This window comes from Rattus norvegicus, chromosome 7 (genome assembly GCF_036323735.1).
Source record: "Rattus norvegicus strain BN/NHsdMcwi chromosome 7, GRCr8, whole genome shotgun sequence".
Taxonomy (NCBI): domain Eukaryota; kingdom Metazoa; phylum Chordata; class Mammalia; order Rodentia; family Muridae; genus Rattus; species Rattus norvegicus.
The window spans coordinates 20,778,077-20,796,510 of record NC_086025.1 but is presented as its reverse complement, the minus strand read 5'-3'; the positions used below and the strand labels follow the sequence as shown (position 1 = coordinate 20,796,510).

At 48.8% G+C, this 18,434-nt stretch overlaps 1 protein-coding gene across 11 annotated transcripts in view; it reads left to right on the top strand.

The window, feature by feature from the left end:
• The window catches only part of Rfx4 (regulatory factor X4), a 162,596-nt gene that overhangs the window by 106,845 nt on the left and 37,317 nt on the right, over nucleotides 1-18,434 (top strand). For all 11 annotated transcript variants that reach the window (XM_063264402.1, XM_039080076.2, XM_039080073.2 and 8 more), the window contains 5 exons: nucleotides 4,724-4,824; nucleotides 6,724-6,782; nucleotides 9,458-9,602; nucleotides 14,547-14,641; nucleotides 15,056-15,173. In XM_063264402.1, coding sequence (XP_063120472.1) covers nucleotides 4,724-4,824; nucleotides 6,724-6,782; nucleotides 9,458-9,602; nucleotides 14,547-14,641; nucleotides 15,056-15,173 — 518 coding nt within the window. The remainder of the gene's footprint in view (nucleotides 1-4,723; nucleotides 4,825-6,723; nucleotides 6,783-9,457; nucleotides 9,603-14,546; nucleotides 14,642-15,055; nucleotides 15,174-18,434) is intronic.

Sequence of the window (18,434 nt, the reverse complement as noted above, 5' to 3'; positions counted from 1 at the left end):
CAGCAAGGTGCTTGGGGAGTTAATGCTGAAGCCCACATGAGAGAAGGTGGCTGACTGAGCTGGGAGAAAAGGGAGCGTACCGGGTGCACTTGGGAAGTCATTTGAGGTAAATACTGCAGCCCTTGCTAAGGAACAAGAGTTCCTGCGGCACACCTAACAGGCACGCTAGCGAAGGACCGCTGGGCCACGGACAGCCGCCCGGCCGATGCATCGGAGGGCTCACTTGCAAGGTTTCCTGTACTAAACAGGAAACCGACTGCACTGGACCGGGCTTTAAGTCCTTGCAGGAAGCACACAGGAGAGCTGGATGGAATAACTGACACTACAAGGAAGAAGTCGACCACCGCAGTATAGAACGTCCCCAAGAACTCGTGTCAGGATGCCAAGAAACGAGAGGCTCACAACAGACTAGAGAAAGCTTGGGAGAGTGGATGTTCTGTCTTGCGTGCGACATGGTATCATTAATTCGAACAAGCTAAACGATGCCGAAAATTGGGAAAATTGGGATTCCGGCTGAATCTTACGTGCTACGAGGAATTACGGTTCATTACGTCAGCTGTTAAATTTGCAGTTTAAGTTCCTAGGGGTCTTGGCTTTGCCAAAAAGGTCCCAGAAAAAAAAAGGCGGGCAGTAAATTAAACTGATACAGTAGCGATAATTGTTGGAGTGGGTTGCGTTGGTACCTGGAGGTTCGTTTCATTATCTTAACCTGGGGTCTGCTTGAAACGTTTCATAATGAAGCTTCACGCTGGAGAGGTGGCTTAAGGGTTAGGGGTGCCTCCTGTGTTTCCAGAGGGCCTCAGTTCAGGTCTCAGCAGGCTTGCAAGGCCCTGTAACCCCAACTCCAGTGGCGCCAACTCAAGTGTATAGAGTATGCCCTCCTATTAATAAAATGATAAAAATGTAAAAATCCTTCAAAAACAAAACTTCATGGAAAGTGGTTTAACTTTATTCTGAAATAGGAAATGCAAGAGAAGTGGGTCTGGGAGGGAAAACAGGGTTTTATTTGGGACATGTATCCTTTGAGACCTATGAGTAGGGGTTTCATAGACACAATAGGCCTGGCGCTCTGCAGACCTCTGTGCTAGAGACGTGTGTGTGTGTGTGTGTGTGTGAATGCGTGTGAGTGTGTGAATGTGTGTGCATGTGTGTATGTGTGTGTGAGTGTGCATGTGTGTGTGAATGTGTGTATGAGTGTGCATGTGTGTGAGTGTGTGAGTGTGCATGTGTGTGAGTGTGAGTGTGTGTGAGTGTGTGAATGTGTGTGTGCATGTGTGTGCATGTGTGTGTGAGTGTGAGTATGAGTGTGAGTATGTGTGTGTCTCTGTGCGTGAGTGTGTGTATGTGTGAGTGTGTGTGAGTGTGTGTGAGAATGTGTGTGAGTGTGTGTCTGTGTGTGTAAATGTGTGTGTGAGTATGTGTGAGGGTGTGTGTGAGTATGTGTGAGTGTGTGTGTGTGTGTGTGTGTGTGTGTGTGTGTGTAGTGACAGGCCTGTGGGCATAGATAAATTACAAAAGAGCCATATGATTCTGTTATTTACTTACTGCATTTGAGCATTTAAGCGTTTTGCCTGAATATATATGCACTGTATGTGTGTGCCTGGTGCCCATCCATGGAAGTCTAAAGAAGTCAGAAGAGGGCTCCAGTCCTCTGAAACTGAAATTGTAATGGTTGGGTAGATAGCACCAAGCTCTGGCCGAGGAGAAGCTAAAAGAATTACCCACTGGTGCTGAGGGAAGCCAGGATTTTCCCAGAGAAAGACAGGGTCACAGTGGAGCGGTTGCCGCCACGCTGAGTAAGCCTGAAAGCAAGATGACCTCATGGGCTCTGCTGCTTAGATGGAACTTGCTGCCTAGGGGACGAGGCATGTGAGAACGGAGAAGGCAGCAAAGAGGCTGGGTAGCTGAAGAAATGGCCACAGAGCAGAAGCACAGCGCTGTGGCGGCCAAGGCATACGGGTGACAGGTGCAGCGAGAGCTAGTTATTTACTTACATGTGTGTGCGTGTGTGTGATATGTACTTACATGTGTGTGTGCTGTGTATGTTTGAGCTAGTTATTTACTTACACGTGTGCACGTGTGTGTGATATGTACTTGTGTGTGATATGTACTTGTGTGTGTTGTGTGTGTGTGTGCTATGTATGTTTGAGTGTGCCTATGTGAGCAGCATGTATGTGAGTGTCACGGCACACATGTGGAGTTGTGGTGTGGAGTCCACTGGACAACCTTTGCTGGTCCCCTGTTGTTCAGAGCAGTGTACACTGGCCTGGCGATCCCATAGTTTCCAGGGGTACTCCTGCCTCCACCTCCCATCTTGCCATTAGACGCACTGGGGTTGCAGATGTGGACTACCTTATCCAGCTGTATGTAGGGCTCTGGAGATCATATTCACGTTCTCATGTTTGCACCACCTGCCCTTTGCCCACAGAGCCAACTCCCTTACCCTTCCATTTTTAGAGGCGTCTCCCAAATACACCATTTTCATTAAGTATTTATTGATTGTCCTGAGAAATAAGGTCATAAGAAGTAAGCACCTGGCCTCCTGGAATTCTACATGAAGTAAGCAGGGGCGGGATGGTAGGACATAAGTGAACACATTTATTACATTTCTAAAGTCACGCAGTACTGAATTACATTTAAAAATCATCAGGTTGTGGGATGGAGAGAGATGGCTCAGCAGTTAAGGAGCCCTGGCTGCTCTTCTGTAAGACCTGGGTTCAATTCCTAGCACCCACATGTTGGCTCACAAGCTGCCGTAACTCCAGTGCCGCCTTCTGGCCTCTGTAGGCATCGCATGCATGCGGTACAGAGACACACATACATGAAGAACATCCACACACGTCAACTATCAAATCCGAAGGGGGCAAAATGGCATCAGCAAAGGAGTCGTGGGAGGAAGTGTGTTAAGATGATGGTCAGGGAAGAATGCTCTGGGGAGGTGACCGAGCCACATCGATGCCAGGATCTGGGGAAGGAGAGAATAGCACGGGTGGTAGCTGTGAAAGGCAACCGCACCCAGAGAGAAACAGGTAAAGGCTGAGTGTGGCTCACACACCTTTAATCCAGCATTCAGGAAGCAGAGGCAGGTCGGTCTCTTTGAGTTCAAGGCCAGCCTGGTCTACATTGCAAGTTCCAGGCTAGCCAGGGCTATGCGGCAGGACCCTCCCTGTCTCAAACAGAACAACAACCACCAAAACAAAACACTTCCACCTCAAGAAACCAAAATCAAACCAACCAACTAAACAGTAGGACAGTAAGCTCAAGTGGACTGACTAGGGACAGGAAGAGGAGTTAGACACCTGCCTTTAGTTTTTAATAACAAAAGGAGTTTCCTTCTTACAAATGAGTCATTCTTGAACGCAGTCAAAGGATGAGAGGACTGGTGGATCCAGAGAGAGAGCAGAATTCACACGAGAAGGACAGTTGCACAATGTCCCTGGGAGGTCAGAAAGGCTGAAAGGTTCATTTAGCCTGGGGACAAGAGGAAGGTGCCTTCTTGATTCTGTTAGGGAAGCAGCATGGTTTCTGCAGAGGGCAGGACGGCAGCCATGGTGTCATTTATGCTGTCCACATGGGAAGGAGGGTGAGTACTGCAGGGGTGATGGGGGTAGAGCGGGCTAGGACTTACTGATCACTAAAGACAAGAGTGGGTGAAAGCAGGAATGTCAGGGACAGCCGTGGAGGTTGGTGACCGTGGTCTAACAGGTGAGCCAGGGCAGAGTACGTGGCTGGTCCTGGGTCAGGGGTGTGGATGATCACCAGGGGGAGAGGTCTCTGAGTCTGGCAGTACCCAGGGAAAACCTGGATCTGAGGTCACGAGCACATGGTTTTCATGTAGAGTCTGAAATGGCACCTCCTCTTTCCCCATTGTACATGGGATCCTATGGCCCCTGGGCTGCTGCTTGCATCTAAGGCCTTCTCTCTCCTCTCCATCTTCAAGACCCATCCATAATGGGGCTTCCCCCCACCCCAACTTAAACTGTTGCAAGGCCTCTAAGTAGGCTCAGCAAGTAAAGGCTCTCGCAGGCAAGTCTGACAGCACGAGTTCAATCCCCGGGAACCCACGTGGTAGAAGGAAAGAGCCACTCCTTCAAGCTTTCCTCTGGTTTCTACATGTGTGCTATGACTTGCCTTTACCTAGTTATCCATGTGCAAGCACACATGCACACACACAGACACACACACACACACACACACACACACACACTTAAATAAATGAATAAATAAATGCAAAATAATGTTTTTTCATGAGCTCTTGCTTCCCAGCTTCCACAGAAAGCAGCAGTTTGCCAGGCTGAGTGGGCAAACATCTCCAAATGCTGCCCGTGAGACTTCCAGGCTGGGAACTTGAACAAGACGGGAGGAAAGCATGACAGTGGGGGTGAGCTCCAAAACAGCTCTCTTAGGCCAAGGGAGAGCCACGATCCTCACCCCTCACATAAGACTCTCCCAAAATGGGATTACGGGTGCCACCATATTGGCTTTTACCAACCGCTGTGCTTCATGGACTGGCACTGGCACCCATAAGCCCCTCTCCCAAAGCGACCAGATCTTGAAAGGCACAAGCTGCACACCGGGCCTCTTGGGCGGCTCTGATCAGCAGCATCTGGTGGCAGCCAACGGAGGGTTAAGTGAAATAAATTCCTCTGGAAACTCAGGATGTTCTTATAACTCTCTCTCTCTCTCTCTCTCTCTCTCTCTCTCTCTCTCTCTCTCTCCCTAGCTTAACTCAGGTGATCCGGAAGTTTGCCAAGCAACTGGATGAGTGGCTGAAAGTGGCTCTCCATGACCTCCCGGAAAACCTGAGAAACATCAAATTTGAATGTAAGCATTGGGCTCGGGAGGAGAATAGAAGTGAGGGCAACATTTCAAAGCCACTCCTTTCTCGTAAGTCACTGATAAAAATATGCACTACCTACGAAGTGCCCCCCCCAAATTTGCTAAGTGTTTCCCATGTGTGAACCCACTGAGTCCTTGTAAAATGTTTGCCACCAGCAGCACAGAGAAGAGAGTCCCACTTAGAGAGGTGCTAAGTAGCAGAGACAGAATTTACTCCCCGGCTCCCCTCTGATAACAAAGTAAACCACCACGGAGCCAGTGATTTGGACCCACAAGCCAAACTCAAGTCAATGCTCCGAGGTTTCCTTGAAGCTCCTGTCCACAAAAGGCTGTAGCTAGCTGAAGAGCCTCACATATTCTCCGCCTAATTAGAAAGCCAAATTAATATTTCTTATAAAAAGGCTGGAGCCATGAATCTTTTCTTGGCCAAGTAGTGTCTTGTAGTCCGCAGCGTTTAGCTGAGCCTGAGGAGGCTGGTTCTGTTTTCCTGTCTTGATGACTTTGTGCATAGTGAAGACTCCATGTATAACACAGTTGTAACTGAACAAAGATGAGATGATTTTTTAAGCAAAACAAGGTTTTAAAATATATTTCTTAAAGGCCCGATTGAATACAGCTCACAAGTCCTCACCTAAAACAACTGCCCGTGGGGAAGACGAAGGATCAAATTACCCTTTCTCTGCAGGCAGAGAAACCCTTTCAGACTTGCTTTGAGGCCGCCCGCCTGCAGCGCCCCTCACCTATTGATAAAGCCTCGCTTTCTTTCACGGCTCTCAGTTCTTTTCTTTTCTCCAGCACTAAATTCCACATCACAAAGTTAAAGAAAAAGTAATTAAGGAGCAGGATTAACAATTGATCGGCCTGGAAAATTAGAAGTTCATCTCCCCCCGCACACAGACCCCGACCCCCATCCCTCCAACCCCACACAGCATTTTATAAACCGAGCCAGCTCTGGGTACAAATTAGAATAAGCCTAAAGAATTTTCTGGCTATTTCATGACCAGTTCAGAAATTAATGAGAAGAATGCCCCGTGCTCGTTTTAATTACACCAACAAAACAACACAAAACCAAAAAAAAAAAAAAAAAAAACCAAAACAAAAAACAAGGCAGGCTCAACATCTGCCACAAGGAGGAGGTGGGTGGAGCCTTCCACCTGTGCTGGCTTGGAAGAGGAAGTCAGTCACAGGGAACCTGAGGGGGGTGGTGAATGTGTAAGGGAGTGGAAACAAACATCTCCCACCCCCAGGGTAAGACTGCAAGAGTAAAGACCTCGAGCAGGCACGTCTTAGAAACAAACAAACAAACAAACAAACAACAGATTCAATTCCCCTCACTTCAAACAATCAGACTCTTACGGCAGATCGGCAAACATAGCTTTCACTAAATCAAAACAGGTTCTGGAGGCCATACTCCCGTGCCCAGGTTCCACCCCAGCAGTACCACTGGCCATACAGCACCTAGGTCAGTCACTGATCCGACTGGACACACTTAAGTTTTAAAGGGGGCTTCTTCAAAGCTTTTGTTTGATTCCTGCGATTATCTGGGAAACGATGATTGAACTTGCAATTAGCAAAATGAAAGACAAGTGAATAATTGCTTTTACTTACGGTCGATTGATGCCACCATTTCTCACACCTGTGAGCGTGGCATGTGCGTGACTCTGGAATCTGTACCCCAAATAGCTCATTAGGAAGCGGCTGCTGGAGCCAAAACAGGACAAGAGGTGGGAGCAGGAGTTAGCCAGTAAGTCCCCAAGAACAGAGAAAGAGCGACGAGACAGAGTTAGAGAATGAGAACTACTCTCTGAAATCTGCTCCCGGGGAAGTCTAGGGCTGGAATACCAAGCACACCAACGTTTCTAGCTTCCTGTCTTCTTGTTGCAGTATCAAGAAGGTTTTCCCAAATCCTGAGAAGGCAGACATCGCTGAACCATCTGTGCCAGGTAGGACAAAGGCTGCATCCCTAAGGAGAACTTCCTGTGCCATCAGTCTGGGGCGCTCTCTGCATTGTACTTAGTTTCTATGCCTGAGAAACTAAACTCAGCCCTAGGCTAAAACGATAACTTGTTTGCACAATCATTTCTAACATCAGTTGGCCCTGAACCTTTCAGACACGATCTGGGACCCTGGGTTTGTGTTCTCTTTAATTAAATTGCTGGGTTTGTCAACTCCTATTGACACTTAGGGGTGCAATACCCGTGGCCTCTCCCCAGTAGATCCCTCAGAGAAACAGCAGCTTACCCAGAGCAACATAGAACCTGGGTGGCAGTCAGCACTCAGCGTGGACGGCCATTCCTCCTCATTCCCAATTCTCTGTCAGAGTTGATCTGCTCACTCATTCGTTTCAACTGCCTTTACACGTTCAGATTGGCAGCCACTCCCTAAAGTGCCCTCTGGCTCTTGATGGAGGCCTCTCACTGAGAGTGCTTCCAGGAGGACCCTCTTCAGAATGCTCCTGGTCCCTCCCCAGCCTGTCACAGAAGGCACAAGGGATGGTTTGGGAACAGAGGGGACCCTTTCTAGATTGGGGTAGCTGTGACAAAGGCAATTCCTGGGCCTTGTTCTGGGGACTGGGCAGTCTGACAGATGGATGAGACTCAGGGATGACACAGTTATCAGGAAAACCAAGAGGCCCTTCTTGTCCTGTATTAAGGACATGGCGTGTCAGCCCGGCTCTCTTGCTCTCCTTTTGCTTGGAGGCTCAGAGCTACCTGGCAACATACACATGACTTTGACGTTTTCCTCTGGGGCTCAGATACTTTAGGGTGGATTTTGCCCCCCTTTAATACACATATAGACATTGACTCTCATAGCTACACTCATGTATGGCAAGTGTGTTGTGTGTGTGTGTGCACATGTACAGTACGTAGTTCAGTCAGCAGATAGCACCCGTCCAACCTCACTGGACAGTTCCCAGACACATTTCCGGATCAGCCAGAACTCTGCACTGGTGTTAATCCTAGGAGTGAAACACTGTGGCACATTTGAGTCAGTAAACTAAGGCGCTTCCCTAATCACGCACAGAGCAAGTCAAATTAGACGAGACTCACCCAAAACTCTTGTATGCAGCCAGCCCCTCAGATACACTGATCAGGCCGGCAGCCTGGCTTTCACATCTCAGGCACTCTGGTCACAAAATCTCTAAGTCAGATGCCATGCTTAGTGTACCTACCTTCATCGGGAAAACAAGTCAGTCAATCAACCAACCAACCAGTCAACAAATAAAGAAATACATGTGCATGGTATAGAGAAAAGTTATAGAACATTAAGTGTTTAACTGAGATAAAACAGGTGTCACACTGAGACTGGAGCATCAGGACAGCCAGAACGCTGGGGCAAGGTCGGGGGAGAACATGCCAGTCTGTGGGAGCACAGCGCACGGTCAGGGCAGAGCAAGCCAACCTCCACAACTCTAGCCACTTACATGGAGCCACTTCCAGTCTATGCACCACACTTTGGAGCCATGATGAGGAACGCCAGGAGGAACCTCAGAGGCGGGTCCCACGGTATGTCCGTTTCACAGACCATGAGACTAGGGTGTAGGCACAGGCCACAAACAGCAAAGCTGAGGTCTGACCCAGGTGTGACTGCATTCAGAACGCCCACCCAACATTAGAGGCTGCTGTGTTCAAATATCCAGGCAGGCTGGGTGTCTTTGGCCTTGAGAAAGGGCTGCAGTTATTCCAGTGGGATTTTACTTGGAAGGGAGGATGGCCAGGGGTAGACTTACTGGACATAGTTACATTTACCTGGAAGTTCACAAGCCTTAGCAACCAAGGACGATGCCCGTAATGTTTTCAATTTTTACCAAAAAAAACTTTATTAAACTACATTTTAAAAATGTATGAGTAAAAGAAATAATCAGACTTGGTTCCACTATTAGCACTGTTCCAACTTGTAGATTTCAGTTCACTAATGATGTTTTGCTGGGGAAGTTATGCTTTTAAAAGCCACATTCATGTACACACACACACACACACACACACACACACACACACACACACCCCTTATGTCTCCTATTACCACTGCCTTATTCACATTTGTTTCACTCTCCTAATTATATATATATATGTATATATATATATATATATATATATATATATATATAAATCAAAACAAAGAATAAGAATCCAAAGTGCATGATAATAACATTTGTGTGAAAAAAATACGCACTGTGAGGCTTCTGGGTATCAGTCAGGCCCAGGTTAGCCCATGTTTCCTCTGTGTGGTGTCTCCTCAGTGTGGTCCTGTCAACACAGGTTATTAAACACAGAACTACTTCCTACCAGCTCACATCAGAAAACTGACAGAGCTCCACGCCTCATCCCATTGCTGGGGGTCATAAGCAAAAGGGGATTAGAAACAACAGCAGGGTATGGCCCAGCCCAGGTCACCTCGGTGGGCATGAAGCAGGGAGAGGAGAGAGGCTTGGGAAGAACGAGTTCCTCTCTGGATCTTCTGAGCTATGGTATTGTTCCTTGAAATTGAGTTTCCCTGGCTTTCAGTATAGTTTAAAAATGCTATAAGCACACCCACTCAGAAGGCACTCGGGGCACAGGGAGGAGGGCTTTTAACCCCACAGCCTATGTGCTGACAAGTTGGTTGGATTGGATTCCAGGCTTCTCGAACGGTGATCCACAGTGCAGACATCACGTTCCAGATGCTGGAGGACTGGAGGAATGTAGATCTGAGTAGCATCACCAAGCAGACGCTCTACACCATGGAGGACTCCCGGGATGAGCACCGCAGACTCATCATCCAGTGTAAGGTGTCCCGCCAGGGGCTGTGCTCCTTCCGTTTCTGTTTTTAAAAGGGAAAGAAGAAAGTGTCTTGGTAAATATTCAAGTGGTGTTCCCACCCTGTCCCCTTCCCGGTTCACATTCTTCCTATTGTTCTTGTTAAATGGGCCGGCCAAGACAGGAGGGCTAAGTGACCTAAGAAGACATGTGTCAACATGGCTGATGCAGTTGGGCAGCACACAATGTCATGCAGAAGACCCTTGCATGTGACCCTGAATGCCACGAATACCTCCAAGGCAGTGACAGAGAATGGGAACTGAAAGCTATGGCCTGTCTCAGGATATGTCGGTGTAGAGCAAGCTAGATGTGCTGTCTGCTTTTCAGTGGAAGGTCACGTGACCATCAGCCCACCCCCCCTGCTCCCCTACACAGGAGCACGCGCATGCGCATGTGCGTGTGCACTCGAGAGCCACAGCTTTCTACATGGAAGTAAGGTTCCAGTGCAGCCCTCGTGTGGGCAAGATGCTTGCTCCCAAAAGTGAAGCAATACAAGGGGACAGAAAAAACCACCAGCCGCCATCTTCAGATATGTCTCTTCCTCCTCTGAGCCTTGGCCCAGCTGACTGTTCAGGGCATACCTCAGCCATCCTTCCCCTGGGAGATGCACTGACAGGAAGTGTGGTCAGCACACCTTCCCGGGGTCCTCAGGGAGGCTGGGGCTGACAGTGTGCTGTTGGGGAGGGGGTAGATGGTTTTACACCCATACCTTCTGTGTGGGAGAAATGAGATCATCACGCGGACACTCGCCAGGAGGAGGGTTAGATTCAGAAGAGTCCAGGTCCCTTGAGTAACAGGGTCCGCTCCTCTGTATTACTGTCTCGAGGGTACCTGTCTTCTGCCGGTGGATCTAAGCTTGGGCTATTTATGAACCAACATCTTATAAGATTCCCTATTAGAGCATGTTTCATTTGAAGGCCCTTCAAGAGCAAATAGCAGCCCTGAACTCTGTGAACCTGTGGCCCTCCGTGAGGTGCATTTCCTGGGGGGCTCGTTTCCTTCTTCCTGCACAGTTGCCCGGCCTACTTGTCTGCTGTTGAGTCTTAGAGAAACCCACTTAATTAACAATGCAGTTCAGAAGCTCCCTTCTCTCTGCCAAGTGCTGTGCCGAGCCACCACGTGTGTGGTATCGTTACTTCTGTGTCGCAGCCACCTGAGGGACAGTCTCGTGGAAAACTCCGCTTCAGGGAGTCGATGGGGCTTCTCCAGGGTCGTGGAGTCACCATGTAGCAGTGGTGCTAGACCTTGAACCTTGGCCTTGTGTGAGCCTCCCCAGCCCAGAAGGAACAGAGAAAGCCAACACTGTAGAGTGTGGCTGAGTTCCGGAGGGTGCAGGGTCTTTCTGAGTGTTTTCTATTGTGACTGTTTTGTTTGTTTTCATTGTGTGCACACTCCCGAGTGTGTAGCTGCACATGTGCCACGGCGTCCTCAGTTTTCACCTTTCACCTTTCACCTTTTTCTGGACAGGGCTTTGGTTAGTTACTGCCTATACTTCGTGTCTTAGGGTTACTGTTGCTGCTATGAATCACCACGATTAAAGCAACTTGGGAAGGAAATGATTTATTTGGATTACAGTTCCATATTACGGTCATCACCAAAGGAAGCCAGGATAGGAACTCAAGCAGGGTGGGAACCTTGAGGTGCGGAGGCCATGGAGGGTGCTGCTTACTGGCTTGCTGCTCATGGCTTGCACAGCCTGCTTTCTTATAGAACCCTGGACCACCAGTCCAGGGGTGGTACCACCCACCATGGGGCAGGCTCTCCCCCATCAATCAGTAATTAAGAAAATGCCTTACTGCCAGATCTTATGGAGGCATCTTCTCAGTTGAGGTTCCCTCCTTTCAGATACCTCTAGTTTGTGTGTCAAGGTGACAGAGACTAGCCAGCAGTGCAGACATCACAGCCATGTGCTTCCCAGCTTGTTTTTTTTTTTTTAGTTTGAGTTCAGACATGTTTCCTCAGCCTTTACCCACTGAGCATCTCCCCAGCTTCTGGGCATGGTTCTCCCCCTCCTTCTCCCCACAGCTAAATCAAGAGAAAGTGTGTTCACAAGCACCCTAACAGCCAGTACGAGACCAGTGGTCGCTATGTCCCAGGCTCCCAGTGATCTGGGCACGGAGCTGGAGTCTATACTGTCTGGGGAGCTGTAGTCTACCAGGGACGTCTTTCTCAGGTGTACCTACTACCCATAGCTTTGCACTGGAGTCCCTCTCCCCTTAGAGTCTCTTGTGGGTAGCAAAATACAAACTAGACTTTAGGGGAAATCACTGTCAGGAAGGACTTGAAATCAGGGACGAGGCACTGAGCCTGTGCTGAAGCCCTGTGTCTCTGGGAAAGAATCTTTGGGTTCTCTCGTCAAGTTCTTAGATGCAGGATAGATTCCTGTCATGAAACTGGAGTCGAATTATGGTTCAGTTCAACCCAGCTGGTCCTCCTGGTCTGTCCAGCCTGGATCAGGTTCCTTTGTAAAGAGCCAGGACAATGACAGGGAAAGACGCTGCCCTCTGGCCATGGAGCTTGGAGTTCATGGAGGTGGAAGCTGATTCCCAATAGCACTGCGTCTTGCCAAAGAGAGGACAGAGCTACATGATGCAGTGGCAGAAAGGAGAGCCTGGAGGCAGACGGCCCATTATATAGGTGTCATACCTGTACCTCCCAAATACACAAGGCAAAGTCCTCGAACCGCAATCAAGGGCCCCAGAAGCCAGTCTGAGCAGGGGTCGGGCATCCCCATGATGCTCTCCACATTCCTCACAACCAGAGGACAGATCTGCAAACTCTCACTGTCAGGGTCACCTTTCCATTTCTGGTGTAGAGCCCAAGTGGGGATGCTTGGTTCACTTTACCTTGTAAATGTATTGGTGTTTGAGCACACCGTCAGGATGAGTATTAAGGGATGCCTTAAGAAGAGAATGGGGCTGAGTTGGCCCAAAAGACCCTGCTTAAATGTTGGCTCCAGTGCATGGTGGCCATGGCTTTTAATTCTATAAACTGAGAATAATGCAGAGGGATTAAAATTAAAGGAGACTAAGCACCATGTGCTCAGTACACAGGGGAGTGCTCCTGGAGGTAGGGGAGTGCTCTGGGAGGCAGGGAGTGCTCCGGGAGGCAGGGGAGTGCTCCTGGAGGCAGTGGCAGATACGTGAGTAGAGATGTTTGGAATTTTAACTGCTGTTCAGTAGCTGCAAAACATTTGGGCAGTTCCTCATCTCAAAGTGCCTCAGTTTCTTTATTTGCAGATGGGAAAAAATGAGGATTCTTACTTGGCCTGTCTGTTTACTCACTCAGTGGCCATCTACTCCATACCAGGCAGTCCTAAGCGGTGGAGTCAGACAGACAGCATGACACAGCCAGCCCCCATGACATCAACACTTGAGAGTCTGTCTCAAGGTTAAGTTAGTGTGCCCATGTTAGTCACTGAAGAGTGCTGTCCCTTAGCAAGTGCTCAGGAAGTTTGCCGTGGGGGGTTGTTGTTGTTGTTGGTTGGGTTTTGGTTTGGTGGGGATTTTTTGTTCTTTTTGTCTATAATTATTATTGTTACCCCAGTGACTAAAGCACAGTAGTCTGGACCCAGAGAAAGAACCCCAAAGTCGCGTCCAAAACCTGGTTCTAGGCTCTGCCAAGTAACTCCTTGCTTTCTGGTTTTGAGTAGATTGATCAGTCTCCTTAAGGCATAGAACCCTGGGGTAAGACCCTAGCAAAGCCAACAAGAAAGAAAGGGGTCATCTTGGCTCACAGTTCAAGGCTGCAATCCACCATGGCGGAGTGGGCGTGGCAGCAGGAGCTTGAGGTGGCTGTTCAGGAGACAGACAGTGATGAACTCTCGTGCTCAGCCTGTTTCCCCACTTTGTTCAGTTCAGGACCCCAGCCCATGGAGTGGTGCCCCTCCAACCCCCAGGTAAGATAGGTCTTCTCACTGAAGAGAACCCAATCTAAAGAATCCCTTGAGGCCGTCCCAGAGGCTCATCTCCCAGGTGACTCTAGAGTCTGTCAAGTTGACAATTCGAGCCACCAAAACCTCCTCTCCAATCGGACAAAGATGGATGCACTTTTAAAGCCCGTCCTCACGCTAAGCAGCAGGACTGTTCGGCTCCTTTTTGTCCCCACCAACCGAGCGAAACAGAACACATTACATTCTCATGTGGGAAGGAACTGCTCAGACTCATGGAGACAAGGGCCATGTGGAGATCTTGAACTGTGGCTGTATTTACTTAGTTGCGTGTCCTAAAACCACACTGAAAATATGTGATGAAAGAGAGGCCTCAATGAGGGCGTCCCCAGCCAGGTACCTGCTGCCCACAGTGCTTCCTGGTTTCCATGCACGTCCACACAGTCTTCTAACCTGAAGCTGAAGACGGGTTAGAGAGAGGACAGGTGGTTTCCTTTGATTAGTAGGTACACATGCCCACTGAGAGGCTGGGCGAGCTGCGTACACAGTACAGTTGTGCACATGCCCACTGAGAGGCTGGGCGAGCTGCGTACACAGTACAGTTGTGGTACAGAAACATTGGGATCATTGCATGCTCCCCATCCCTGGACAGAGAGCAAGAGATGGTAATGGTTGAGGAAGGCTTTCCAGAATAAGAGGGAGAGCACAGGTAATGTATCAAACAGTGATGACCAACAGCGAGAGAGGAGCCGTTCGGCAAGGAGACTCGGCACGTATCAAGCCGTTAGCCAGTGCTGTTGATGATGTAGTAAAGGTGGGATAAAGACAGTAAGATGCTATGAGAGATGTGAGGAGGAGGGGTAACGTGTCTGCTGGCAAGAGGCGGGAGTTGGGGGGCCGGAAGGATTCCATCTCATAAGGGTCATGAACCGCTGCACAGTTCAGTCCTCTGTGCCTTTAAGAATATCCCTCTGCGGAACCACAACGTGAGTGAGGTGTGTCTGCCTCTGCTTCATTTACAGTGTACCAGGAGTTTGACCACCTGCTGGAGGAACAGTCCCCCATCGAGTCTTACATAGAGTGGCTGGATACCATGGTAGACCGATGCGTTGTGAAGGTTGGTAGAGCAGAACAGAAGGGGCAGCCATGGCTCCTGCCGATGGCTGGTTATCTCTATGGACACCTAACTAGCATAGAACCCCAGAGTGAGTGAGCTAATCTAATACTCCTCAGCTTCTATGGACCCTGGGATTGCAAGGGGGAGACCTCGCCCCAGCCCTTGGAGTGAAGGGAGCGGAGACAGGAGTCTGAGCCTTCTATTCCTGATTCATCTGGGTGTGTGTCCCCTTGTTACTGTACATAGCGTCCTGGGATTGGATCTCATTAATGTGTTTATTCTGCTAAAACTGAAAAATATTTTTAAAAAAATTCACAGTTTCACAGGCTTGGAAGGTATACAGGCCTTCCCTCACTTCTCTGAGCCAGCAGTGAATGAAAGACCAAAGCACTAAAGCCATTCGCTTGCTTGCAGGTGGCGGCCAAGAGACAAGGGTCCCTGAAGAAAGTTGCCCAGCAGTTCCTGTTGATGTGGTCTTGCTTTGGTACGAGGGTGATCCGGGACATGACCTTGCACAGTGCACCCAGCTTCGGTAAGACTATCCCAGTGCCACACATGCTAGAGCGTGTGCACACGTGCACACACAAACACACACTCGCCACACACCATACACATATCCCACACTACACACCACACACAACACACAACACACCATAAACGCAATATCCAAATATCCAAACACTTTCTTCTGGCCTCCGTGTACTGGGTCCACCTCTGTGGAGTCATCCACAGCATCGCTTGCTGTCTTTGAGGCCACAAGGTCCTCATGAAGGCATCTGTTGGGGTTGGGGCACTACACTGTTAGGTTTTTCAGACAGCAAGAGGGCACTGAATGAATGCTAAAGGTGAAATAATGAGGCAGCCTCTGTGAAAATGAGGTTTGCTACAGAGAGACCTGCTAGCATCTAAGGGGGTAAGGGTGGCTGTGGCCAAGCACCCTTCATCAGATGTCGCCAGTGTCTGCCATTCTATGGGGACAACCTGCAGAGCCCCAGCAGCTGGGGTTGATCTAAGACTGGGCACACACAGGCCTCGGAGTTTCCGCCTTTGCAAACAGTGGGACTGACACTCCTGGTGATGCTATGCTGCTTTCCATTTAAGATTAACTTTTGATGTTTTGGTTAGCATTTCTTCAGCATTGTACTCTGGCCCACTCTCTAGAAGGGGGATTTTGCACTCACATCTTTTCTTGGTCCCTTGGGTCACCCCAAGTCCTCACTTCGTACTCTCCACTGGGATGGATGGTGCTTGAGTTCCTCTCCAGGGTGGTCCTGTCTCTGTAGGCAGAAACCTGGTCCCTAATTCGGTGATGCTACCATGCTACCTGTAGGACACAGCTGCCTGCTTTTCAGTGGAGAAGCAGTATGTCTGGTCATCCACGTTGTCCATAGCAAGGGAGGCAGATTCTGAAACCACTGGCCTCTTGTTTTCCTGGTGTCTCTACCAGGGGCTGTTGGTAAGGTTTCTGGGTAATCACTCCCAGGCCATCTTCTTCTGCAGGTGTAGACACGCTCCCACTTCTCATAATTTCAGATTAAGCCAATCAACCCTCAGCTTCATCCCGGGTTTTAATTTGACACTTTACCATCTACCTTGTAATGGAGCTGGCTGGCACCATTTCCCAGCTGTGTCACACAGAGAGGTGTCCCTGAGGACATGCAGGCATTTTTTAGGAAAGGCTGTTGACTGGCTCACAGAGGACTTCTCGGCCAATTTCTTCCACCTCAGCCCTGGGGTTCTCTGAGCTTGCCCATGCTTCAGCTCAGATAGGAACTTTCTCTGAGTGGAGTACGGAAACGCTCTGGTCACCACTGCCTTGGCAGTGCCATCAGGTGTGACAGTTTGATGACTCGAAGTCCATGGTGGTTAGTGTTAGCACGTTAGCCATAGCTCTGGAAAGATCATTTGTGTGTAACTCCTCCTTGTGTGTGACTACTTCTGCTTAGGTATGTGGCTGAGAGGGATCTTAAGATTTTTCTTTTCATTGCTTCCAAACCAAAGATCCGATGTTTTCCACACAAGCACACGCATGCACATGCACACAGCGAGGAGCCTCTCCTCCTCCCTTACCCCTTATTCTCCCATTGGCTGATGCATGGACCACTGACCACTTTGGTTGGTCTTCTTGTTGTTGTTGTTTTAATTTGGAGATCATTTGTTTTGGCTGAGTTAATGATCAATGTAAAAATGGAAGCCTGGACAAAACAATTGTGGTTTATCAATACCTTGAATTCCTTCCTGAAATGTACGTCTCTTTGTAATTGGGTTAGGTGGGCTTATTTCCTTTCTAATCACACTGTTTTGAGATGTGCCGGAAACTCAGGTAAATGGCAAATGTACCCGTATATGTATAAAATCTTGATCACAGTCACCCAGACTCACATGAATGGCACAAAAGGGACAGACAACTTTATTTTATCCATAACAATGCTTTAAAATTTTTGAATTAAGTTTTTTTTAATTGAAAGTGATGAGAGAAAAGAATAATCATTACCTGTTGCAAATTCTAACAGCTGCCAGGAACAGTGGGGCAGCATCTTACAAGTGCTGAGAACAAAACTCACCAACTTATTAAGAGTGAGAGCAGCAGAAAGGTGTATTCAGTTACACACATACACACACACACACACACACACACACACACACACACACACACACACACAGTGGAAAGAGATGTCAACCTGGTTTCACTCTTACAGTATTTTCCTCAGCCTTGAGTGGGTTGAAACAATGCTTGCCTCTAAGTCCATTCAGCAAACTCTGAACCGGTTCAGCTCATCTGACTCATTGTTGAGTTTTGCAGCTTGGGGCGACAGGCAAGTTGAAAGAATGTGGGGCAGACAAAAGCCCAGCTCCCCCTTTCTGCCTGTATATGTCAAAGACCCAGTTGGTGGCTGTGTTTGGGTCACGCATTCGCTGTATGAAAACAGCTAATTAGGAAAAAGAGCTCTGTGTTCCCTGGCCCCCTCCCCCAGCTGCAGGGGCCAGCTCCATGTATCTTATAACTCCTGCACGGTCCTCGGCATGGTGAGTAGTGTGCGGTTCGCACATATACCAGCTTGGCAGGCTGGTTGCTAATGGTGATCTTGGAAAATACCTCCAAGAACCCTGGCAGACTCCTCCTCAGAACAACCCGTTTGGAAGATAGTTGTTACCTTTCTTCTCTGTGGCTGCTTTTCATTGTTGCCTCTGTAATTCCTTTTCTCTGGGTCTGTCTTTTGATCTGGAGTAGCCAGACTTATCTACTGTAAAAGGTGTCTCCAGAAGAAGTTCGCAAAGGTAATAGGTGACAAACTTTGGGCCTGGTGCTGTTGACCAAATGAAGGCTTCTGTCTCAAAAACCATTCCTCCTCGGTCAACTGATTTAATTTCAGTTCAGGGGACGCCCGGGTCTCCCTTCCGTTGTAGATTTTCACCAAATGGCCATTTATTTTACTATTTTGGCTGTCTGGAAAGTAACAATAATTTCTGATGTTCTCCAGAGCAAAACTATCTAAAAAGATAGCTGTTGGGGCAGGGCTGTGTGTCCTTCCACACGACACTTTTCTACAGGCTTGCTTACTGTCCAGCTTCGAAGCTCACCCTCCTGGGCTGGGGCTGGGAAGCCCCACGTGCATGTGTCAGGGAGGCTTGAGGACCTAGTCACTGTGCTGGGAACTTCCTCTACACTTGGGGTGGCTCCCCATTACCCAGAGCCTGCTAAACGTAGGACCCCGTGTCACTAGTGTTGCTCTCCAAGCTCCCAGAGCATGAATTTCCTTCCCTGGTAATGGCCCAGAGAGAAGGAGCACTT